At 40.0% G+C, this 27300-nt stretch overlaps 2 protein-coding genes across 3 annotated transcripts in view; one reads left to right on the top strand and one right to left on the bottom strand.

Annotated features, from left to right (window-relative positions):
* Positions 1-3660: 3660 nt before the first annotated feature.
* LOC139135636 (protocadherin Fat 4-like) overlaps positions 3661-27300 on the top strand; it is a 37637-nt gene continuing 13997 nt past the window's right edge. For both annotated transcript variants that reach the window (XM_070703134.1, XM_070703133.1), the window contains exons 1-15: positions 3661-3897; positions 8567-8754; positions 9893-10257; positions 11083-11303; positions 11713-11952; positions 12645-12889; positions 13149-13320; positions 13742-14292; positions 14743-14839; positions 15215-15465; positions 15638-15758; positions 16055-16315; positions 16845-17078; positions 25542-25688; positions 25898-26662. In XM_070703134.1, the coding sequence (XP_070559235.1) occupies positions 3834-3897; positions 8567-8754; positions 9893-10257; positions 11083-11303; positions 11713-11952; positions 12645-12889; positions 13149-13320; positions 13742-14292; positions 14743-14839; positions 15215-15465; positions 15638-15758; positions 16055-16315; positions 16845-17078; positions 25542-25688; positions 25898-26662 (3922 nt within the window). In that variant the 5' untranslated portion in view covers positions 3661-3833. The remainder of the gene's footprint in view (positions 3898-8566; positions 8755-9892; positions 10258-11082; positions 11304-11712; positions 11953-12644; positions 12890-13148; positions 13321-13741; positions 14293-14742; positions 14840-15214; positions 15466-15637; positions 15759-16054; positions 16316-16844; positions 17079-25541; positions 25689-25897; positions 26663-27300) is intronic.
* Positions 19452-20023, bottom strand: LOC139136004 (sperm-specific H1/protamine-like protein type 2). The gene has a single exon (XM_070703824.1). It carries the CDS (start codon positions 19989-19991, stop codon positions 19452-19454), a length of 540 nt encoding a protein of 179 aa, XP_070559925.1. The 5' UTR covers positions 19992-20023.

The following is a 27300-nucleotide window of genomic DNA, read 5'->3' as shown; positions in this document are numbered from 1 at the left end:
AGTGACATTCAGCATTGAGAAATTTAAAAGTCCACCAGCTGAATCTTTTAATGCATTCCCGATTTTCTGTCTGTCAGGTAAAATATGCAAATGCCCAGTGCTATACTCGTCAATACACTGGTTGTATTCGTGTAAATGTCGAATGTTACCGTGAATACTGAATTTTATTCCCAGACTACAATACATTTGTCGACATTAACATCGCATTTTGTACACAACGTTTTGTGTTGGCAGGGTTTTGCATTCAGTATTTAAACATACGCCAGGATGTAGAGAAGGAACTCGGCTTGTATTCTGGAACAAAACTAGTGACAATGTTACACAAAGTTAACAGCTACTGTCCCTTTAATCGATATTCCTACGCTAAAGAGCGAGAACCACAACAAATTAAGAGCGACTTCCAGTTTTCAGTGAACAACGCTTTTTTGTCATTCTGTTTTCTGTTTTCTATCATATTCTTTAGGGCACTATTTAGCATGCGTTATCATCTATCCACAGGGTTAGACACTATCAATGCCACCATCCCGCTGTTGACGAAGACGAAGAAGACATTGTTGTGTGTCTTGTAAAGAATTGAGGACTAACAGTATTTACCACATATCTGACGACTATGATAAACCTATTTTCACTTTCCTTATTCTTTATGCCTGTGACCCCTAGACCTTAGTAAAATGCATTATATTCGAGGGGTGCATTGGAAATGGAGGTCGAGGTTTACAGATCGACAACTGTAAAAACATCATTGTTGTGTTTGAACCCCGCTGTTACAAAACCTTGGTTGTAACTACAACACGCAATCGGCGCTATATCTATACACAAGGGAATGATGTTGTTGGCGGTTGCTGAGGAAGACACGGCCCATCACCGTACCTGTCAGCGATCTTATAATCATATAAAAATTGTGTTCATTTATGTACTTCGCCAAATAGAATATTGTTTTTATCTTCTTGTGACAAAATTAATGCTCAACAGTGTTGACCATGGAGAAAGGGAAGAGATCGTTACAGAACACTGTACAAAAAACAAAAGTGCTGTACACCCAACGCATGCGCACTTGTAACGTCTTGCAGATGTCGTAAATCATATAGCTTTTTTACACACGTTTTGGAAAACAAAATATACATAATTTATCGACAAAAAATTTTGTAGCTAAGAAACTTTGAAATCTTCGGAAGGTTGCAAGTGTCTCTTTATGTTTTCAGGAGATTGTCTAAGTTCTTTTCAAAAACTGTCATATTATAGAATAAATCAGAGCAACTCTCACTGAACCCTCGCTGTATTTTTGACGATGTTTTCATCTACTTTTGGTGAAACGTGTATCTTGAGTTAAGTAATTGAGACAAGGAAAGCCGCTCTTGAAATACATCATTAGGTACATTTAATTTGGCGTACATAAGGTTCTACGCAATTCTCGTGATGTAAAAACACTTTTTAACTCAGTCACAATGTTCGTCACTACTATACCATCGTCGTGAGCGGAGAGGTACATCAGCTTGTGTCTGAGAAAGTCTCTGATACATTTCACCCAAATACGAAAATGACACCATTGAATTCCCATACTTTAACAGTATTTCAAAACATGCTTTAGCGAGTGGCCTGTTTATTTAATTTGACAACTTTCATTCCCTCTTACCCTTTCATCACAGAATATGGCCAAGTTAATAAACGGGTGAGGGAATAATGTTTGCTTCATATCTCCCGCAGAATGAATTGTTCAGTAAGTAATTAAGCTAGCGGTCTGTGCCCAAAACATTGCTGAGGTACAACTCAACAGCATATTAGCTTTTTTATCGATACAGGGTGTTTCACACGGTACCAACTACTGCTGTAGATAATAGACTTCATGATAAATGACTTGTGGGTAGGCGACTGACAGAACCGCTGCTGTGAATGGAAACCGCCATTAAAGCAAACAATGATAGCTGTCCACATTGGTTACCTGTATGCTGCAATAGTCGCTATCTTACATTGATGTCAAAACAAGGTAATTGGAGAGGGCCTTGCCACATACCGTGTCATACATACGGCAAGAAAGCGTAAAGCCGTTAAATGTTCTGGGCTATAGAATTCATTGACCAGAGGTGAACTCTATATTCACACAATCAACGCAGTGGGACACTGCGCTGTTGAGCCTTACGGTCAACATTGCATTGGAGACGTGCGATCACTTTCGACTTTCCGCGGCCCAGGTGACTCAGACACAGTCACAGTAATACTTGGAAGGCGTGATTTTAGACCCGAGCGAGGCGACTGAGCTTTGTCATAGAAATGTCTGTTGGAAACACTCGCAAACTTAAATTAAATAAGGGAGGGAGCCGAATAAATATTCAGATGGGTAAAGATCAACAGTGTCATGTTTATTTACGAATATATCGAGTTTAAACACCGTCTTTGAAGACATCTATCCTACAAAAATTGTGACGCAAAAGGGAAACCTTGCGTCATTTATGAACGAAGCTCAGTACACGAGTTTGCTCTGTCATCCGCAAGTGACGTCACATAGTAACTTGTAAGAGCATGGCCATAATCAAAGCGGTAAATACATGGGTCGTTAGTGATTTTAGGCTGCTTACTCCATAACTCGGAAATAGATGGAAACTTGGATTATCACTGTCGGTGATACCTGGGTGATTCTGTTCACTCTCAAATCGAGGCGAAGTGGTAAGAAAATTTATTACTGAGTCCAATCTTAATTGCAGTGGACTGGTAGCGACAGGTATCGGTGTTAGTAAATCTGGTATCCAATCCTGTTCAGACGTCAACGTCGACGGTTTAAGGCATCAGTAGTCATTGGTTTTGGAGTTCAAAGCGACACTCAATCGTGACAAGAGTGACTCTGTGTGACTTTGGAATGTGTGATGCGGGGTACTCTTTGTATGTCGTGACATGATGTACGTGAGGCAGTTTACTCCTTGATGCAACAAAATCCCTGATACGATGCGACAAAGCACTGTACAGACAGTGATACAACGAATAATATACATTCTTTGTGTATTCGCACTACTAGGGAATAATGCTTGCTGACTATTACCAAAACAAAAGAATTGTATGAACAAATACTCTTCGATGGTTAGATATTGATAATCAGTAGATCAGGCCCAACAGACAAAGTTTACTGTCTCTGATGCATCTTCAGAAAATACAATAATCATGTTTAAACTTTGTCGTCAGTTTGTTTGGTTTGGTTTGTTAGGAAAGATTTCTGAGTTTCAAAAAATATTGCGCATGTCGGAAAATTGTAGGTGATACCCTTAGGTTAAGTGTGGCTTTATCCAAAGCCACTTAGCCCTTGTTAAAACTGGGTACTACGATCAAATTTTCGGTTGAAATAATGACGTGATCCGATGCAGCAGGATTTCATGCTCTACGGAGCGGTCTAAGCTGTCCTGTAACGCCTAATCCCCACATCAGCAATGTCGTCATTGTGTGACTTGACAGGATGCTATGAATGGACGCCTTGAAAGAGCGTCTTCCTTTGACAGATATATGAATTTTTGCAAGGTGCTACACACAACGGGAGATTAGAGACCATGGAGCGTCCTGACCTGTGATGGCGTTGAGGGCAGGCTCCGCACAATAAGCTGTATCCATGTATTGAAATCCACTTTTTAAAAAACAAACAATTAGCGTTCTTCTACTTTGACAGCAAAGCTAGGGTCTGATTACACACCTTATCATTCACTTGGTAACAAGGGCATCATACAACATCGAGACTTTGCATGCCATAACACAGCAAAACCTCAACTCTTTGTCGTTTCGAATACGAATCTGGATGAGCCTCTGAGATGAACAGACTTCAATGCGAGTAACTTCAACAACGTAAACTTGCCGAGATGAATCCAGTTTTAATCAAAACCGTGATATTTATCCTCCAAATTCGTGTGACGTCAGCGGATGGTAAGTAGGAGAAGTTTTAGTACAGCATTTCAAAAGGTGCGCTCAACTTGCCGCCTAGGTCGGTATTTAATTGAAATTCGTGCGTGACTACATATCGGGGACCTGATGTATGAACTTTTCAAGAATTTTAAAAACTGCTTTCACAAAAACTCAAATTTTATTACGACAATTCACAGGCAGCGCTCTATACCTTGAATATGTTTGATTTGGTATTTCATTCAAATTTGTGCGTGCACATGTAAGGAATAAAATGGACCGATGTGTTTTAAGGGTTTTCACAGTGACTTAAACAAAACTTGAATTTTTCGGTCAGCCTGTTAAGCAAGTGTTTTCACAGGGATTAGCTCCGTGATACCCGTATCTCAATTCTCACTAAAAGTGTGTGTACAGAAAGATTTTGCTGGACAAGAAAAGTTGCCGCATCGCTGAATTCCAAAGAAGTTCAAACTTGCCAATTTACGTGTTTTACATCTACTTTCCTTTCAAACAGGGATATTGTTCTCAAAATTCTTGTGCTGCAAACCAGCAATTATCACCGCGGTGAATTATTTCGTTTGTTTTAAAAAGAAGTAATGACCGTTTACTCACTGCTTCTGGATATAATTCTTAACCATACCATCGTACAGAAATATATGCTATGTGTTGTAAAAGTTTTGTGGGCAGGAACTATCGTAAAATCTGTAAGAGACCATAAACCTTGGAGCGAGAGTGTCGATGGAGAAGAATTAGAAAAAGAGGAACACGGGCTGAGATTATCTGAAACCTCTCTGAAGACAAAGAACACACTCTATTTTGACATGATCACACTTTCACACCTTTTGAAATGTTTCGACAGCCCAGTAAAAGAATTGTTAGACTTAGAGATAATTTGGTGTTGGCATTGTACGAATATAGCGACAGAGACACGGCAGTTCGAATCCTAGAATAGAATCTCACTTTTAGTCTGCATTTACAGTACTAATTCTGACTACGTTTCCGTCAGCTTGTAACGAATATGTTTGTATTCATGGTCATTCTTTTGGTGTGGACGATATTTCTTTCGGTAGTTCAGACTTGCTTAGATATATTCCACCACCTTTGAAGACACTCACGTGTTTTTCAAGGAATGAATTGGACAAGTATGGGTAATGTCTTGGAATAGGTGTATACCACGTATAGATTCTTTATCATACATGAAATGGATTATATATATATATATATATATATATATATATATATATATATATATGTGTGTGTATATATATTTATATATAAACAGAACAATGAGAGAAAGTTAAGTTAGAAAACGTTAAACACGATTTCAGCAGATTTTAAAGTGATCGCAAGCTTTAATTGCAAAACACTCCTGAAAGTGCATCTCAGTCTTTCATAACGTGATTACGGTCTGTATGTCATAGTTTGTGTCTGATAGAAGTACCTCGGAAGAGGAAAGATTTTGTCGATATTTACCATTCTGATTTGTTTCCGGTTTCTGATGTGTTCTGAGAAACTTAGACGGAGCAAATAGGATATTTCTGCCCATGGAGTCTTATTTTGATCATACCAATAGACTCGGAAAACAAGTCGACAATGTAGGCCCAACTGTTGATTATTTCAACTGACTTCAATTGAAAGAGTCTTGTCGTAGAATCATGTAGAAGATGTAATGTTTATCAGTTTACAAAAACAATGAGTTATCGCAGTTGCCATAGATATTAGGTAATAACATCGCAACTCTGCACAGCAAGGTACTGTAGGGGTTTCGTGCCGGGAGATCACGGAGGGTTTGAAAGGAAGATCAAAATGAGTTTGCGAAGCAAAGCAGGCGTTGAAACGAATCGCACAGTGAAAATTTACAAACACCATTATTAATCATAGCAGTCAGAAAAGCGAACTGTTTGATGAAGTTAAAACGTGTCGGTAGTCAGCTTCAGTGAGTGAAGATTGAACATTTTGAATTGGAGTGTCGTTAACGTCAAGTAGGTGAACAGTGAAGCTTTCTAACTTGAGACTTGCTGTCATCGCGTGTACATTTAGACCTTTGTACCGAAAAAATAGGCGATATCGTGACAAGCGTTTCAGACTGATCTCTATAGAATACAATGTCACAAGAGACGGGCGTGCTTGAATAGCCCCAAGTGAAAGAAAGTGTTTATGGTAATTAACCTTCTGGTAGCATACGACAGCTTTAAGTAGGGCGTTTCACACACAGATTCTTGGCGGTCTAGGTGTACATCCATACATGGGTGTAATTTTATTCACTGAATGTTGGCCATACGTTTGGTAAATTACCGAACAGAAGTCAGAAATTTGGAGGAAACTGAATAGTTTTAGTACATACGATATTCGTAGTATTTCAGAATTCTTCAACTATGTCGTAATGCAATCTTGATCGAAACGCTTTCATGGACATTGAGCTTTTAAAATTGTTAGTGGTGAAGGTTTAGAAAGTTTTGAAATATCAACGAGACTGTTCTCACGCTCGTACATTGAAGTGTAACGCGAATTCTTATGTATATTCCAGAAATTAACCGTGTCATTGTGAATCTTCGAGTAAAATTGAATGTGTTTTTGAATATTGTACATTTTGCTGTGAAGAGTGTTCTATACAACCAACTGCTAAAAATATCCCTCAGTTGTACGGAGTTTTACGTCATTAAAGCATGCAAGTATTTCAATTCCAGCATGTTACCCCTATACTACCTAAGTTAATGAGACGTTTGCTCATTCAATGACACCCACTTACTTCTCTCACAAATCGTAGAAATCCTTCACAGCAGACAATTCTATTGTGCAACACAGTTGGTGTCCTATTCAAACTTAACACGCCCAAACAACCTCGTTTACTTTAACAGGGACAGAAAACAAATTTCCATCCAAAAAATCCACATCGTCGATATAACTACCACTTGTTCGCACTATTGCTTCCTAAAGGAAAGGAAAGAAAACAATTTGAATAAATGTATGATATAATACGACACGATACGATATGATATGACATGACCTTACACGATCTTATACGATATGGTATTACATTGAATATTTTGCTATTTTCATCTTGTTTTACTCGTATTTTATTTCGCCAGACAAGTCAAATAAGTACACAGGCCTAACTACTATAAGAGCACCGATAAAAAAAATTAGCGACTTTTAAAACTGCGTTCAGTATCCTTTGATATGTCTGTATTTTTATGTAACTTTTCGGTGCAAACTAATAAAACGGGAAAAATGTACAATAACAACCTTCTCAGTAACTTCAACACGGCTATGAAGGAAGTTAATTGATTTTCTTTTCTTAGTTTAATGCTCAATAACACTAAAAAATGTTCTAGGCATTTAACACATCAGGCCGTGGCACCCATTCAATCGTACGAGCCAGCGAGACTTAATATTCGGGCAGTCTCCCTCCGTCATGTAGGGAGAGTAAACTATGCCTAACTGACCGAGCCGTGCGGATCGAACAACGGAATATATGAAGACGCGGGACTCGAAGACATACCATCACGACTTCTACCTCGAGGCTATCAAAATACGAAGTGCCTTGCCTAGGGCGCCTTGTTTTGTGTACAGTGAGAGTGGTGACCTGAATGATGGCTTCTTTAGGGGCTCTCTGACATGGAATAATACCGGTTATTACACGTTAAATCGACCATTACGTGCAACTCTTCAAAGTGCCACATAGCTTTTTGATGATTTCGACAGCGCATCGATGTAGGAGATTTGAATTACATATTGCTGCCATGCTATCTAACTGGTCTATCACTTACAACTGATCTTTCCAGTACAAAAGGGCTTATCTCTTGGCATCCGCAGACTGTTTCAAGAGATTTGAATTCTGAAAAACACAATTGTTCCAGAAGTTTGCAAAACCATGGGAATCCTAAAGAAACCTGGACATGTTACACAGACGGTTGGAGCATTTATCGCCTTGTATAATGACAGTACGTAAACTTTGACGAAAGCAGGTGTGCTATCGTAGAATTTGTGTGTGTGAGAAACGATTAACACTAACTTCAGGATAGGATACACGCTACAATACAAACCCATGCAAATATACGAACCAAGAAATATTCCACGTTATGTAGACTTTAACCTTTTCGCATATTTTTAACCCATTCAGCATTTATCTCTCGAAAGAAATGGAATTATACTAAATATGATTTATAAGTGGTTGACCTGTTATACATTGTTAAGTGATCTAAGTTGTCGATGACGCAGATACTTTTATGTTCTCTTTTTGTTGTTCACTGCAACGATAGAAACCAGTCAGTTCCCGTAGAATTCAGCCAACCCCATCCTGCATTGGTTGTATATCGGCATTACATACAATCTCTTAACTATGAATTTCCTCCGTCCTCTATACTACATCATCCTTGTCGACATTTTAACCGTTACTCTTTCTTAATTTTAATTTTTTTCTAATTTTATACATTAGTTTCGAGATTTTTTTCATTTTGATGTCGTTCTGTCTATAGCTGTGTTGTAATAATGCCCCTTTTCTTAGGATACTACGTTGCTCATCTCGATGTGAGTACATAGAACAAGAAAAATCGATTGAGCTAGAAGAATCACTCCTTTCTCTGTAACAGGACACAAATACCATGCTTAATATAGTCAACCAGAATTGTATCAAACGTGTCGCTTAATTTTCTTTTAGTACGGCCAACTAATTTTATTTTTGTTTTACTAGTATGCGCCATTGACTGGAGCGACACGCCATACTCCGTTGACGAGAATGCCGCCATTAATGACGTCATCATCCCAGACACTGATGTAAACGGCAACTTCTCCGAGGGTGAGGCAAGTCCGCCGTACGCGATCAACAACGTCGATCCTGGACCTAGCGGTCTATTCACCATTGATCAAAACAGTGGCGCTGTAAGTTGTAAGGTCCTACTTTCTTTATTTTTCTCCTCGCAAACAATTTTGACAAATAAACCATTTCGGTGATGAAATTTGCTGCAGGATGACTGCATTTAAATATCCGGTTATAGTTAATAAACTTAATTCAGGTGAAGATTCGTGTAGGATTTACAAATCAGTCACTGTCCTCTCTTGCACAAATTTCGATCCGCTCTTCAGCTGCATGAGTAAAGCACCCGAGACGTAAAGCCGTACTGCCTTTTTTGCAGCAGCATATCCTATCATAAAACGAGATTTACGCAAAATAAAAAAAGCATTTCAAATTTGTGTCCTGATGATCACACAGGACCTCTAGCGACTACAGTAACGCAACCTCAACCGAATAAAAATATTCACGATCACGATTAGTTTTTTTGCGCTGTTTTAGAAACAAAATGAAATTGACTTCAGATGAATTATATTGTTTGCATATCGGGCTTTGACATTCTTTAAGGTTGAACGCACCTCGGGGACAGACATTCGGACTCTCAAACTTTTACAATTCTCTCCTGATATACCACTTGTTGGGGTTAATTGTAAAGCTCTTGGTGTAAGAAAACTTTTTATTGACTTAGTTTTTCGAAAATTCGAAAATTTTTATTTTCCTCCATAGAGATACAACAAGGATGGCGGCCATTTTGAATTTCAAATATCGGTAAATCTTGGGTTATTTGTTTCTCTAGCACCAAAATTTACACGGTGACCCCCCCCCCCCGAAATTTATTCTTGATTATAAAAAAAGAATGGTTGAACTATATCTTTAGGAAAGTTTGAGCAAAAGTGTAAGTCTTTCACTTTCGAGGTGGATATCCTTTGAAACGTGTACACCTATCGTTCCATACAGCGTACTTTCATCGCAATTTGCAAGCCTTTGTTTTCCATTGATTTTGAAATGAAGCACATGCCTCTATGGTTGAAACGATTTAGTCCGTAATTAATAAATGGTGGGGCTATAGTCAAGCGGTTTTGATCGTGACCTCTTTGCTAGGTGAGTGGCAATGTAAGTTGTGAGTTCGCATCCGATAGAGAATCGATAATTTGCTAATTAATGGCTTTACATTTCAGTCAACGAAGTTATTAAAGCTGAACGGTTGCTTCTCAAAAAATCTTTCAGATAAAAGTTGGCGCGGACATAGATTTTGAAACCCACGGACCGATCCAAACAGTCTATGTCAACTGTCTACAATCGAGTGGCAACGACGGTGTTTACGCCGTGACCATCAACATCGATGACGTCAACGAATCTCCAGTTTGTAATAATCTCCCTCAAACTACGACTATCTCTGAAAGCACGGCTGCGTCCACGTCAATTTACCGCATAATACCATATGATCAAGACGGCGACACCGTCTCGATCACTATTGCGAGCCAGGATCCAGCAGCCCCAGCATTTAGCATTCAGAACAACAATGAAGTCTGGACGCCTTCTGAACAACTGAACTACGACGATGGCGACACGCTCTTCAGCATTACGATCAGGTTGGTTGAAAGTACTACAGGCATCACTTTTAGGTAGAACCCGCCTCGTGGACAGATAGTCGGACTCTCAAATTTCTAGAATTCTTTTCTGATCTTAGACTGCCATTTGTGGAGGTTCATTTTAAAACTCTTGAAGAAGGGAAAACTTTCGCCGTCTTAGTTTTTTCAAAAATCCAAAATTTTATTTTTCCCCACAGAGTTAACACTGGAATTGCGTCCATTTTGAATTTCAAATGTCGCAAATTAAATGTTGGGTAATTTATTTCACTAGTTAAAAACTTTGCACGGTGACTCCCGATTTTATTGTTGATTTGGTAAGACAATGGTTGAAAATTTCACAGACGCAAGTTTGAGCAAAAGTTTAAGTCTTTCACTTTCGAGGCGCATACTACCTTAGATGAAAACTTTGATCATCGGTGGTGGTTATTGCGAGATTTGATCTTCTTGGTTTCCGTGTTCATGGGGTCTTTGTTCAGAGGATAAGTGGATATGCCTGTCAATTATTATTATTGTTGTTAATGTTGTTATTATTATTACAATCATTATTGTTGTTGTTGTTGTTGTTGTCCTAGTAACATTTCCGCTCATATATTACAATCAAGACGAAAACAACTTAAGTAAAGAATGCCTAATTTACACTCCTGGGAATTTATTTTATTTTAGGAATTCTGCAGTTGTTTCAGAATATTCCTGACAAGGAAAGGAAACAGTTCTTATGTTAATCAAAAGACCGTTAAAATTATGATTATGTATGTATTCGGCATTCCATTGTATTGTTGTCATGGAGATTAGATGATGCAGTATCCATTTATTTTTATCATTCAGACTAGATGATGGAACATCAACTGCGGTAGATGAAGACCTAACCGTTCGGGTTGTGGATGTCATCGACGAAATCCCCGTGTTCGGTTCGAGTACGTATGACGGCGAAGTAGACGAAGGTGAGCCGATCGGCTCGGCGATTTCTTGGACGACGCCAACTACGGCCCCTTGGGACAACGTTTCTGATAGTGATGCGGGAGACGTCTTGATATATTCTCTGTCTGGTATGCATTATTACCTTTTTTTTAATTTTGAAATGCAATACAAGAAATCGGTGGTGTTCGGCTAATTATGAGTGAATACGTAGGGAACGACACAGTACCAATCAGGATGACAGCAACGACAATTTGATAACCGAAACGATTTGTTTAAAGATAATGACAAATTAGTTCGACAGATAGTGAAAGAGATGATGATGATGATGATGATGATGATGATGATGATGATGATGATGATGATGATGATGTTTGTGGTGGTGGTGGTGGTGGTGGTTGTGATAGTGGTGTTAAAGATGGAAGCGATTGGCCAAAATGATCGAATGATTCAAACGCGTTACTGAGCGGTGGGTAAAATATGACTTTATTGGGTCTTCAATGATTCATTCTTCAAAAAAACATTTCATTGTTTTTCAAGGTATCAACTCCAACGATTTCATGTGCAACTCAGCGTCGGGAGAAATAACAACATCGAGACAACTGGAAGCAGATGGAGGATCGGCAGTGACCAGCTACTCTTTGACCATAACAGTGACGGATTCTGTTATGAATACCGCCACAGCCGACATCACAATCACAGTTAATGATATCAATGACAACTCGCCTGTCTTTAACCCATCTGGATATTCGTCATCTATCGCTGAAAACACGGCACCGGGTATTTCCATTGCTCTTATTCAATAACAGAAATTCTCGATATTGAATTTGAATTCTTAGGGGACAATCATCGTCGTCAGATTTGTAAATATATGCGAATTCAACTGTGCCCATAGAGAACGCTGTTCCAACAATGTTCACCCCTTTGCCAGTTTGTTTTATTGTTTCAATTTTTGATCTGTTTGATATGATTGACAAGTGGTACATGATTGACAGGTTATCTTCGGTCATGAGTGATGTGTCTAGCCGACACATCAGCGTCTTCAGTCGGTCAAAGGGTGCCACAAATTGCCACACAGTGCTCAATCTTTGTTATGATCATCGAAAGCATAGTTTGACAACTATGTTATGGATTTGAAAATACAGAAGGGGGATTCCTTTCACCGTAGTTTATCATGGTTGCAAGTACAAATTGTTCCCCGTGGCCAATGTCTTGAGAACAAAGCTCTAAAAATGTGGGTTAGAAAATCAAATCCGCTGCAATTGTTACTGTATTGTTACAATAAATAGACGTATGCTGTAAAAACTGACATGTCGGCTGCCATGGCCGAAACGGAAAAAAAATTCGCTTAAGTTATTTTCCATGGTTTAAAGTTTAAGTTATTTTCCATGGTTTAAAAACATGTAGACTGGGCTTATTACATTCGTGGTTAATTACTGTCTGTTGACACGTATTCTGCCACAAATTGACAGGTGTAACGGTGGCAAGCTTACTTGTGTCAGACGTAGATGCTGCCGACAGCTCCTTGACCCTGCAGATCGAGAGTGGCGACGATACCACTGCCAAGTTCGCCATCTCCGGAAATGACGTAGTGACATCTGCAAATGCCTTGGATTATGAAGACGCCGACGCAGTCGCGAAGGACCACCTGTACAGGCTCAAGGTGTCTGCAGAGGACGGCAACAGTAATCGTGCGACTGCTACAGTCGTTGTCCAGGTGTGAAATCCTATGGTTCTCATCAGTAATTGTTCAATGTTATGACGAAATTCTACTTATATAGAAGAATCTAACTGGCAACAATTTATGTTCAGACGAGCTGTATGGTTTTTAATGCTTTAAACCCGCCATTGTGCTCTTTTACAAGAAATAAACTAGAGAAGCTTGCAATGATGATGAAAACTCCAAAATTCGATCTTTTATTGTTAGGACTGGACAAGTTTTCACAACATTTACAATTTATTTATCTCTGCTCTAGTTATTGAGTGAAAACGAGGCAGGTCCGACATTTTCTGCCTTTCCGTCATCACCAATCAGCGTCTCCGAAAACGAACCAGTCGGCTACGTCGTCGCAACAAGTACTGGTATTGCAGCAAGCGACACTGATGGAGGAACGGACGGACAGATAACCTACTCAATGACAGTGACAAGTGAGTGTATAAAAGCTGTCTTTTAGGTTCTTGAACGAGGAACACGATTGGAACTAATTTGGGATAATTGGATAATAAAGTAATGCCGCTTTGATCTACAAATATAATCTCATCTGCTTTCCTTTTTACATTACATACTTGTTTTTTTTGAGTAATTTGCAATATTGAAAAATTCAGCTATACGGCACCTAACACTTTTGAAAAATTTGAAAAATATGAAAATCCAATTATCCCAAATTAGTTCCAATTGTGTTGAGGGGAGGCTGCTATTTAAAAAAATCTTGGTCGTACAAAAAGTCCAGTATAAAAAGGAAACATTTCGAATAATTGTAGACGCTTAGATACAAAATGCATCCCTATAGATGTGATCAGATAGAATCCGCATGTCTACCGATATTGACTGCGTTCACTTGCGTTACAGATGGCGGTTCCAGCAAATTTCATATCGATTCAAGTTCTGGTGAAATCACCACACTGTCGGAATTCGACTATGAGAGTGGGACGTCAACCTACGACATTACCGTCACGGTCAAAGACGGCGGCACCCCCACACCAAGCAGCACCTCGAGCGTTCTCACGGTAGACATCGCCGACTACAACGACCATGCACCGACGTTTGACCGTAGCATTTATGAGACAGCGGTCGACGAGGCGTCCAATGTCGCTGACGCTGTGGTTACTCTCACGGCGACCGACGTCGACGCCATCACCACTGTACTCACGTATTCCATTGTCAGCGGTAACGACGACGATAAGTTTGAGTTTCACAATACGATTTCTGATAGGATAATTCTGAAGTCAACGATAGATCTGGATAGTGGAGCTGCAGATCCGTCGGAATACAGCCTTGTTGTTGAAGTGGTCGATTCGGGAACTCCGGAGTTGACGGGCACAGCGACAGTCCACATCGCGGTAACCCCTAGCAACGACCACAGTCCAGTTTTCAGCCCAACAACCCCAACTACTCCAACGGTACGTAAAATGTCATGGAAATAAAATTATGTTATTACGCCTCTAATTGTTTGAGCAACAGTTTGCATCAGTCGAAAATAGCTACCAAATATATGTGTATATTGGTTCTTCTGTCAGTATATACTCAGCACTTCTTCCGTCTTTTGTGTTCTCTGATCAAAGCTCTTCGACGAAAGAGATTGTATTCAATGGGTCTGTAAACAGATAGCAGGCCTTGGAATGCAATGAAACTATTCCAAACAGATAGCAATAGCGGGTCTGTCCATGCTTTGTACACAGTCCCTCAACGGGGACTATGGTTTGTACGGTGCTTCGGACGAACGCAGGATGTTGTACATGATTGTTCTTTGCAAAGTTGAAAACAGAAGTAATCTCTTCATTGTCTCTAATTTGGACATATTGTGTTTCATCATGCATGTATTGTTATTCTGAGTTTCATCTTTTATCAAGGTGTCGGAAAACGACCCAGTTGGAACATCGGTTGCCAGTATAAACGTGGTCGACGACGACTTCGGTGTTCAGGGTCACGTGACGTTAACTATTCAAGGTGAGAACGGTTTCTATGCAGATATAGGTTTGTAAGCTGTTCGACTAGCGATGGAGACCAGAACGACAATCAGGAATATTCCATTACTGTAATCATTTGTCTTTACATTCCGTATATACCGGGTCTAAACACAAAGCAAATGCTAGTTACATTGCCATGTATTGCTGAACTGTTTTGACTTAATCTGTAACATGTAGTGACAAGGCATTTTATTCATTATGCCTTTCAAGTTCAGCGTTTCGATAAACATTATTTGTAGGGAAAATGGCAATGCCATCATACGCGAAGTGGTGTAAATTGGCAGTAACTGTTGTGACCGCCATTTACAATCTGTTTGACAAAGTCATATTATAGTTTTCCAATGTCTTGCTGTAGGTGGCGACACATACGATTATTTCCAACTGGACTCATCGAGTGGCGTGCTGGAAATGAAGTCTGCGGTCGACTTTGAGGAGACAGGTTCTCCAGTGACCCTCACCATCAAGGCAACTGATGGTGGCGCCCCGCCGAACACTGCAACTACTTCTGTTGACGTCATTGTCACTGACGAAAATGACAACCAACCAACATGTACAAAATACAGCTACGTCATTTCCATGTCCGAAAATGCCGCAGATGGCGACATCGTAAGTATTGCAAAGTGTCGCACGAAGATCGAGCAAAATGTATCAATGCACAAGTCACCTTTGATATAAAACATATTGCACATTTTCTGTAGCGTCATTTACTCAAAATTGTCATATTAGTTCTGCTACTTGTTGATAGTGATAGGGTTGGTTTTGTATATCCTTTTAACAGGTTGTACAATTAGACTGCAGCGACGACGATGCAGGTGACACTCTAGCGTACACGATACTATCAGGAAACAGTGATGGCAATTTTGACATCAGCTCAACGGGACTGATAACTTTGGCTTCGGGTAAGGAGTTGTGTGTCGATATAGATTGATGTGTTTCTGAGTAATTTCTTGCCATATATTTATTTGTGGAAATTTATCGGTAACATCGATGGAAGGTTAAAATCGTCATTTCATGTGTTGACGATAAAATAATTCTCGATGGAGTTATCATTGAACTACTTCCTTAGAATATGTTTTATGTATAAGTATCGGACACCGATCAAAATGAAATGTCTTTTTGAATTTATGTTACCCCTTTACGCTTACGAGTGCAGTAATATTTGTCTCGACACTTTATGTGTCTTTCCGCCAACTAGGCCACTCAGTTGATTACGAATCAGCGGTGAAGAGTTACGAAATGGTGGTCCAAATCAGTGATGGCGCCACCAACGTTAATGTGCAGGTGTCAGTCAGCGTCAGCCCGGAGAACGACGAAAACTGTTACTTCTCCCCGACCTCTTGGTCCCTGAACGTGAACGAGAACACAGCCGCGGGTGCCTTAATAGCAGATGCATCTACCAATGCTAATGATGTAGACGCTCACCCACATGGCATTGTCTCGTTTGACATAATTGGCGGTAAGTATTTCTCAGAAATTTAAGGATATTATAAATCATCCCTGGGGAATTTCCACCCCGTGGACAAAGCAGTGCTACCAATCAGATGCATGGTAAATATCGATCAATATTTTGTAAGATAACAATATCTCTATATGTAATATGGCCATTACGGAAATTACAATACGCTGAATAGCCTAATACGTTCGAAATACAGCCAGTATGGTGAATGGTTCGCTATTCTGACTCTCAAATTTTTACAATTCTTGACTGGTTGGCTTATTTGAAATCATGGAGTAAATAAGTAAAGTTTTCACTGTTATAGTTTTGTTAAAATCAAAAATTAAAGTTTCCTGATAAAGTTGATACAGAAATGGCGGCCGTTTTGAATTTCAAACACCGATAAATAATTAATTTTGATTCTCTAGATCCCAACATTGCACCTAGCTTTGTTAAGAGAATGGGTGAAAGTTTCGTTGAGGAAATCTTCAGCAGAAGCAAGTCTTGCAATTTCGGGGCGCACACTAAATTGTTTCCTTCTCCCGTGCAGTGACACCGACGAGTGGAACCTCGCTATTTGCCATTGACACAATCACTGGTCAAATACGGCTGATGGAACTACTGGACTACGAAACACAGACTACATTTACCATATCGGTTGAGGTACGGGATGGGTCTGGAGCTTCTGATACAGCCACCATCCAGATTGATGTGGTTGACGTCAATGATAATGATCCTGTATGTGTGACGTCATCTCATTTCGTCACAGTGAATGAAGGCACATGTGAGTACATTACCGTCAGAATTATGACGCAGCGCAGCGCAGTACATGGGATTACAATTTCGCCCAAGACTGAGGATCCGTCGCTCGAGCGTAGAGAGCGCCCTCGAGCGACGGATCTTTGTCTAGATTTCGCCTGTGGTGGAAGAATGTAAACATCGGCAGAATAAAAAATTACAGTCAAAAACTGGTGACGTCACACATACACAACACACGAACCACGTAATAGTGGCACATTTGTATGAGCTTGCCGCATGCCGTGCCACTTCTTGTTTGCACTCGGAGGACGGCATTTCAGCATGTTTATATCGCCCATCTCACTCTCAGTACCATTGCCCAAAACATCCTGAAAGCCCTCAATCAAAAAGTTTGACATGGACTGCACAACTATTTGCTTAATTTTTTGTGGGTGAAGAAAACCTTTGATAGCAGCCAGTAAAATATTGAGAAAATACCTTTAGAATACTTGTATTGTGAAAAAGCAGCCGGCAATCAGAACAGTGTTCAATCACAGTCCCTCTATCCACGTGGATAGAGGGACTGTGGTTCAACATACTACACAATGAACTGAGCCACACATACAAAATCACTATCAAAGATCCCTCTGGCCAGCTTAAAATTACTGAAACATAAAGGGAACAGTGGAGTATATTATGGTTCATTACCATTACTGGCTGTAAAGTTTGTTACCCGCTGTGTAAACAGATCTTATCTTGCCGCTCAAAATCGGAAAACAGTTATTAAGGGACTGGTCAGTTTCTTCGGCCTGGGGGTGGATTCATGGGGGGTCACCCTGTTTTTGACTTTGGTGATAGGGGGGTCACCATGTTTTTGAAATGCCCAATAGGGGGGGTCAGTGTGTTTTTGAATTTCGACACAGGCTCATCATTGCCTAAAATACATCGTGTCAGCCTCAAATTTCATCATTCAGTTGCATTTTTCGGCGCGCCCTTCGGGCGCGTAACTTTAATAATCAGACATATTTTTCAGCACGCCCAACTTTAACATATTAGGCATACATATATCAGAGATATCTGTATGTTCAATATTTTTCAGCATACTCTTCGGGCGCATTACTTTAATATATCAGACATTTTAAGCACGCCCTTCCTGTGCATGACTTTAATACACACGACATATATATCAGAGATATCAGGATGTTTCATATTTTTCTCCGCGTCCTTCGGGCGCCATACTTTAATAAATCAGAGATATATGCCAGAGATATCTTGATGTTTGCTAAGTGAAAGTGTACCGTTATGAAATCTGCATTTCATATGATAAGCAAGACAAATTCCTGATACTTTTCTGTTCTCTCTATGAGAATTCAGTATGAGAAAGCAACATGCACAAATATTTCACAATATATATTTGATACAGTGACTTATTTTAGAGATAGAAAAATGACAAGATATCTTTCGTTCTCATTGATGCAACTGTTTTCCTTTGTGTCTCAAGTTTTCTGTAGAATGATGCTTTTTTATGACCAAAATAACAGTTAAAAAAGGCAGTTTTTGTCATTATCAGCTGTGCTTTTATGGTTTCAATGTTACAAGAAAGGTCGTCTCAGACACAGCACACATCAGATTTGGCTAAATTGCGTCTCTATGGCTCCTCAGGAGATTTAATTGAATGGCTGGCAAATCTTAACACCCATCAAAATTTTTGATTTACGGCTTTTTACTCTTTGATATAAATGATTGACATCCACTTCTGTACGACAGTTCAGAACATAGAAAGTGTGAAATACATTCACAATAGGGGGAGTCAGCCACTTTTTGACGTCGGCAAAAAATAATCACCCCTCCCCCCGGCCGAAGAAACTGACCAGTCACTAAAGGAAGTTCCCTTGGTATATGGCTAGCTAAATTGGTAGGTAATTCAACTTGCCCCACCGAAGAATACTAGCTTCAACTGCAAGGTGAGGGTTTGCTGTAATTTGGCTGTCGCTGGGAGAGGGCTGAAAGAAGCGATTGACAGATGAACCGCAGATTGATCTCCAAAAAGTTGCAAAGTAGAAGCACGTGTCAAAGTGAGCAAAGGAATACGCTGATTGGTTAAATTTATTTTCTCTCGGTGCATCTCGGTTTTAAATATTTGAGACAATTTTTTAGCAACAGATAAGTGACGATTTATTTGCAAGCATAGATCTTTTTCATAATAGTTTGAGGTGACTAAATGTAGGGCCATGTGGAGTGGGACATTTCCTTCATTTGGATTGCTTGCTTTGATGAGACTAAAACCAGGGCCATTTGGAGTGGGCGCCGATTGGGAATGTAGTATGGCATAACAATTCAACAATAGATTGAGGTATTCTCTTTCGGAGGATGTGGTGGCCCTCAAAAGGGCCGTTTTGTTTGGTTGAGACGACGGGATCTACTTCTTGGCAGCTGTTTTGGCCTTAGGTTTCTTAGATGTAGAAACCTTAGTGGCAGTCTTCTTAGACGGTGCCTTATTGCTTTTCCCAGTTCCAGTTTTTTTCTCAATCTTCTGTGATTTCTTTGGAGCCTTGACTACCTTCAGTTCCTTGGAAACCTTCGCTTTCCTTGGAGATTTCTTCGCCTTGGGTTTCTTTACAGACTTCTTTTTGGCTGGAGTCTTTTTCTTAGGCGATTTCTTTTTGGGTTTTTCTGGCAGCTTGCCTACTCGTAGTCGACCAGTTACACCCTTGGCTGTAGAACCTTTAGGGCGAACCAGGGCACCAGAGTCGAGACCAGCTTTCAGAGCACGGCGGAGATTTGCAGTCAGATGAGATGGGCTGACGGTTGGGTGATGAGCGAGAATGAACACCCTGATGGCCTGTACAGAACTACCTTTGGTGTCTTGTATGGCTTGGATAGCTTCGACAACCATGTCCAGAGTCTTCGGATGGGTCGGTGCAGACTTGGGTTTCTTCCCGGAAGCAGAATCAGCCATCGTGAGCGAATCAGCTTATTGATATCGATGAGCGAATATGTACTCTAATGCTGAATGCAAGTGCAGTCGTCGTATTTATCCATGTACTGCGAACGTCGAAGGAAACAATAGCGTGAACGACTCCCGCGCTGATCACAGGGTTGAACTTTTGGGAACAGGTTGTGTTTCTCTAAGTATAATTTTACCATCATATCTGCGTAATGGAAACATAAAATCATATTTTTCCGGTGCATTATGATAGTCTGACACTAGACAAATTTTTAGTGAGTTTATTTTCCCTGAAATGATGGCTCACGGTCAAAAATGTGCCGATTTTCGTGCATGTGGTCGAGTTCACACCACGGATCTCGTACTCTCTATCATAAGTTCTGTGCTAATTTTATTTTTAAAGTGAATTTTCCGGGGTATTAAATCGACATAGTCTAATGAAATGTTACAATGAGGTGGGATTCAGAGATTCTGTGCTTTCAAGTGTTAATACCTGATAGAAAATAAAATAATTTCACATACGAAATGCAGGAAGTGTTTCTGTTTCGTCACTACGTTTCCGTTAATTAACACTGTAAACAATTAAATATCAGATGTCAGCTTAAGGGATGGACCATTACGCCTTTGGAGGGTGATCGAAAATGAAAAGTATATGTTTAAGCTCTATAACAAAATATGCTGAAAATGCAGCCTCACCGATTTTTCAAAACCCTAGCCTCATTGAAGGTCGATCCGCCGGAAAAATAAGATGCATGCTGCGATAAATCCGAGCCAAAATCCAATTTGCCGGGTATTTTTTTTAAATCGTGAAGTTCGGCTGCAGCGATCCTTATACCCAATAGATCTTTGGAGGGGCCGGCGAAAAATTAAAACCCAATTGATTGAGCAAGACTTGATTAACATTTTTGCAGCCATGCTACTTTTTGTGTAAAAATATATTTACATAAAGGTTGATCAAATACATTTGTGTAAATTTTCTCAGGAAGTATGTATGCCATGCAAACTTATGACGTAGATTGTTGAATTTTAATTTTTGGAACGCATGTCGGCATTGTGACCACCTCTTGTCAAGATTCAATGATCCATCCCTTAGGTGCGCTTGCCGGGCTGTTTGATGGCGCCAAGACTGAAGAGCTCTGCGTCGCAACGGGATATAGATGAACAGCTATAAGGGTTGACCTATAAGGGACTGGTCAGTTTCTTCGGTCTGGAGGGCGGTGGATTCATGGGGGGGTCACCCTGTTTTTGACTTTGGTGATGGGGGGGTCACCATGTTTTTGAAAAGCCCAATAAGGTGGGAGGTCAGTGTGTTTTTGAATTTCGACACAGGCTCATCATTGCCTAAAATGCATCGTGTCAGCCACAAATTTCATCATTCAGTTGCATTTTTCGGCGCGCCCTTCGGGCGCGTAACTTTAGTAATCAGACATATTTTCAGCACGCCCAACTTTAACATATCAGGCATACATATATCAGAGATATCTGTATATTCAATATTTTTCGGCGTGGTCTTCGAGCACTTTACTTTAATATATCAGACATTTTTCAGCACGCCCTTCCTGTGCATGACTTTAATAAACAAGAAATATATATCAGAGGTATCAGGATGTTTCATATTTTTCTCCGTGCCCTTCGGGCGCCATACTTTAATAAATCAGAGATATATGCCAAAGATATCTTGATGTTTGCTAAGTGAAAGTGTACCGTTATGAAATCTGCATTTCATATGAAAAGCATGACAAATTCCTGATACTTTTCTGTTCTCTGTATGAGAATTCAGTATGAGAAAGCAACATGCACAAATATTTCACAATATATATTTGATAAAGTGACTTATTTTAGAGATAGAAAAATGACAAGATATCTTTCATTGTCATTGATGCAACTGTTTTCCTTTGTGTCTCAGGTTTTCTGTAGAATGCTTTTTTTATGACCAAAATAACAGTTAAAAAGGCAGTTTTTGTCATTAGCTGTGCTGTTATGGTTTCAATGTTACAAGAAAAGGTCATCTCAGACACTGCACACATCAGATTTAGCTAAAATGCCTCTCTATGGCTCCTCAGGAGATTTAATTGGATGGCTGGCAAGTCTTAACACCCATCAAAATTTTTGATTTACTGCTTTTTCCTCTTTGATATTAATGATTGACATCCATTTCTGTTCAGGACATCTGGTTAAGCATAGAAAATGTGAAATACATTCACAACTCATTCAAAATGTACTGTATTCAAACTTCAAGATTGACACTTTGAAATTCCTATCTTACAACTGACATGTCAAACAATTTGATTAAAACACAGAATGACGGTTAAAATATAAATGTATATAAAATATAAAATATATTAATATTAAATATATATATATATATATATATATATGTGTGTGTGTGTGTGTGTGTGTGTGTGTGTGTGTGTGTGTATGTTATGTCCACCTTTTGTTTTACAGTTGTCGCGTGCGGGGGGGTCACCCTGTTATCGAAATTTGGGATAGGGGGGTCACCTTGTTTTCAAAATTTGGAAAGGGGGGGGTCAGCCACTTTTTGACGTCGGCAAAAAATAATCCACCGCCCCCCCCCCAGGCCGAAGAAACTGACCAGTCCCTAACGAGTAATCAACCTATGACGAGTGATCAAAACCGAAGTTGCGGCATACATGTTGATCTTCACACAACATTTTAGGCCAAAAAAAAAGAAATGTTTCTGGCCAGGTCTTTCTTCAAAAAATGGTGCGGCGATGCGCATTTTATTTATTTTTATTTTTATTTTTTTTCCCTCAAGGGAGGGAGGAGGGTCAGTTTTATAATTTTATCAATATAGTCACATATATACTGTTCATGCAGTCACTCATCATGCCCCACAAAGAATTTCCTCTTTCTCTTCAGCCATTTTGGTTTAGTGTCAGCCACGGCCGCTGGCCACAAACAGAAAAAAGGGTGACGCGCTGTTGTTCAAGTGACGCGCGCGCTGACCAGAAACATTTCTTTTTTTTTCTTTTTTTTTTTTTTTTTTTTTTTTTTTTGCCTTAACACACTTACTCCAACTGTCACATTCGTTCTTACATTTTACGTGAGGAGGGACTGTGCTTTCATTCATGTCGTTTGAAACTGGAAAACGTGTCATTCTGGGAGGAGTATTATGTATTCCGCCTCCAAAAACAAATTTACGTGAAATCTTGGAATGAGAAAATAATATTTTCATATCGGCATTTGGTTTCTCTCTCACCACAAATCTGACTATTCTTGTTATTATTCATTTAAGTTCTTCGACCAATACAAGCCGCAAAACCAGAAGCACTGGTGTGAATCTAAACTGAGACAAAAATATTTGATGCCATCCTAAATATACTCCATTATTAGTATCAGAATATAAACTTCAACATAGCATGCTATTATCTTAAGTCTTGCATCCTTTTCGGCCAGACAAACTGGTATAACAGTTAGACTATAGCATAATCCCTGTCTCACTACCCCGTTTCTAATCCCTGATTGCCAAGTTGGACACTAGACGTTGACGTGACGTCAAAGGGGAAGCCATTCCATAGCAAACACATTGGCCAAACCCTTCTCGCTGAATTATACAGGTAAACTCAGGATAAGATTTGGCCACACTGCGTTTGGGTGTGAGTGTACCAGTAGCCGGAAATTGTTGCTTCACGGTTGCATGTGTCACGTCCCTGATCGTTGTTGTAGTTGTTGTTGTTGTTGTTGTTGTTGGGGTTTCACTCACTCGAAGTCTAAATAGCTGAGAGGTACTACGGGGAATCGTAATACCTTCAGTATAACTGGAGCGCACACCAAGTAGTCAGTTATACTCACCGCTTCAGATCTTTACTACTAAGGGACCGTTCAGTTTTTACGGCCGGGGGCGGCAAAATCCAGGGGGGGGGGGTCATCGTAATTTTGGAATCCGCAAAGGGGGGGTCATTGCTTTTTCACTGGTAGGAAAGGGGGGGTCACCACATTTTCAAAAACATAATACCAACAATAAAGTTTACTTCATGCCATGGCCATGATCGACCCTCTTTACCGGCGGGCCGCCTGCGGCGGCCCACTACAATAAATTGACTTTATGTAATACCCCACGGCAATCTTACCGTAAAATTCCCAATTGAAGCTGCGGCTTGTATTAGAAACATTTTTGAGGGACCCCTGGGATCACGCACTGAATAATGGTAATGGCCGCGCGCCTTCAGTGGCCCTGTCCAGTAAAGTCTACTTTATGCAATAGCCATGATCGACCCTCTTTACCGGCGTGCCACCTTTGGTGGCCCACTAGAATAAAGTTGACTTTACATAATGGCCCATGACCCTCTTAACCGGAGGGTTGCCTTTGGCGAACCACTCCAATAAAGTTTACTTTATACAATGTCCATGGACATGAGTTGTCTATGGAAATGAAGTTAAAAATTGCCTTACAGTCGTCCTAATTAACAGACGTTTCAATGGATGTGGCTGAGAAGTTTGTGCACTGGCATCTCTGCTACACGAATAAAGTGTGCCGCGTACCGGAGTTCAAATCCAAACCATGCGGGTAAATTTGACATATGGGTTTTGGTTATTATTCAGGGGGGGGTGTCATCAATTTTTTTCGCCTGACAAAGGGGGGGGGTCATCTTTTTTTCACAAAAAATGCAGGGGGGGTTCTATATTTTTTTGAACACCGGCGACAAGATTTTGCCGCCCCCCCCCAGGCCGTAAAAACTGAACGCTCCCTAATGAAGAGCCGCACTGAGTCCGTACTCAGGTTAAAATGACAGGTTATACAGGATAGTATAGAAAGTATCGTCTGGGTCCTCAAAAACTATATCGTTTTCTTAAAATCGTTGTCTTTTATACATATCTGTTCTAAAATTATAACACGGTTATAAGATTTATATTTGCTGTACACATAATCTGGCTAACTGAGATGTGTTCATTTCACGTGAGGTACATGTGAAATGTTTCATGTGAGATATATTCAATCATGTAATGTCCCTCGTTTCCCACATGCAGCAAGTCTACGACTATGCAAAAATAAATAAAACCCGCTATCGAATATCACAGACGATGTAAGGCCTGCTAAGTGTACATTTAAGGGACAAAGACGGGGGCTTGCCATAGTATTTGGACATTATCTTCATCAATTTTGTACTCCCACTTTTACAGGGCGGTACTTAAACCCTGCTGATTGACATGTTGAAAACAATTTCTATCTGTAACTCTTGATGTTTTGTTTCCCATTGTGTTTGTTTAGTAATTCAATTGCAAGTTCTTGTTCTACTCCCCAAAGTATGTTCAAACGCAAAATGTTTTGAATAATTTGGCTTTTCAACACAACATATATACGTATGAAATGCACTTTTGCTGCGTACATTTGAATTCTATTCAGGACCAGAATTCGATCACTTGTCAACAATAACGACACAGTGCGCACATGTACAGGCTGCGTTGACAAGCTGAATACTGTGTATCTCAACATGTTTTTGAAAGTAGGACAAGAAAATATAATTAAAATTAAAAAACAAATTTAGAGAAAAATATTCATTAAAAGTAAGTCTTTATGTTGCTATTTGATATTCGTTTCAGATCCGTTCGTTGCTGTGACAGCGGCTACATTGGGATGTTCTGATGCCGACAGCGGTGTGTTTGGAACACTGGCATACAATCTAGTCTCGCAGACTCCAGCATTCGAGTTCACTGAAAGCGCCACCACTGGAGAGGTCTCGCTTGCTGGTGTGTGTGTAATATTTTTTTTTAATTTTTAACAAAACCCTTTGGTCACAAATCAACGCTGTTCTTCGGGCCGTTCCTTTATGAATGGTCTTGTGAGAAAATATGTTGACATTTTTTTCTAAATTGTCGATCTTATTACTTGCATGAGGGAAAATAAAGGGTACAGAAGTAAGTGGTTAATTTTAGTTATTTATTTTTGTAACATGCAGCCGATACGCTGGATTACGACCTATCGCATCGTTTGTATGACTTGGTTCTCCGTGTGTCTGACGGAGATTCTCCCTCTCGCACCACTGAGGTCGCTATAACCATCGCCGTAAATCCTATCAACGACGGCGGACCATCATTTGCAACCCCGTTTACAGCGTTCGTTGACGAAGACGTTCAAATCGGAACCAGTATTGACCAATGCCAAGCAACAGATCCCGATTCCTCGGACACTGCAGATGGCAAGATTGTGTATACCATCACGGGCGGTGATCCCGACGGCCAATTCATCATTGATTCCGTGTTAGGTATCGTCGAAAACAAGGCTCCATTAGACTACGAAACTACAACGACGTACACATTACAAATCACCGCCACTGACGGAGGCGCGTTAACGGACATTCAAACATTGACGATCACCGTGAACGATGTCAATGACAACTTCCCGGCATGCAATTCGACAACTTTCAGCCTTAACATATTGGAAACCACGCTCCCTTCTGTCGTCCACACTCTCTCCTGTGAAGACAATGACGCGGTCGACTCATCTCTAACCTACACAATCACAAGCGGTGACACATCAACATTTGACGTAAATTCGATGGGAGAACTTTTACTACAAGCCCCAGGTTTTGACTTTGATCTCGGTACGCGTTTCTATCAACTGGAAATTTCCGTCAGCGACCTAGCTTCTCATGCAGCAAAAGTTGATGGCGTTGTTTATGTTGGAGCTGTAAACGAAGCGCCGCCTGTCTTCGTACCTTCAGGTAAAACTACATTCATTTGTTTTCACCGACAGAGTGGAACATCTCTGAATATACGTTCTCAGCATTGTAACACACAGTCCACAATGTGCATTTTAAGAATATTTACACAATGAGTTAATATCATCTGATCTGCATACTTTACAACACTGATATTAAAACTCTTGCGATAGATGAATATTATTATGGCCTTCTGCTGGTAGTGTTGTAAATTTCTTTTCAGACAAGTTGTCACAAAACTTTCTGCAAACTTTGAAGCACCTGTTATCTTGCATACGTTGCTTTAAAACACCTTCGACTGCCAGGGTCTGTCTGTATAGTAGGGCTCTTTTTTTAGACTGATACCTACATGTATTTGGATCATAAATAGTTCTCGAAGAAACTTGCCATAGAACCTTGCATTTCTTCATTGTATGCTCTATGCCCCTCCTTTCCCAATAATATTTATTCCACAATTGGAAGAATGAATAGCAAAATATTACGTCGTCAAATTCACAAATTAGAGATGTCATAATTATTTTCTCGTTAAATTACTGCCCTGAAAAATCAAGTAATAATCCATGGCAAATTTCGAAGTCTTCTGTGAGTGTGTATTAAGCTATATAGACAGCAGAGAGGGACTGTCTATGGTTTAGCCGAGA

This window comes from Ptychodera flava, chromosome 6 (assembly GCF_041260155.1).
Source record: "Ptychodera flava strain L36383 chromosome 6, AS_Pfla_20210202, whole genome shotgun sequence".
In the NCBI taxonomy this organism is placed as follows: domain Eukaryota; kingdom Metazoa; phylum Hemichordata; class Enteropneusta; family Ptychoderidae; genus Ptychodera; species Ptychodera flava.
The sequence above is the reverse complement of the archived record's forward strand: the minus strand, read 5'-3'. Positions and strand labels throughout refer to the sequence as shown.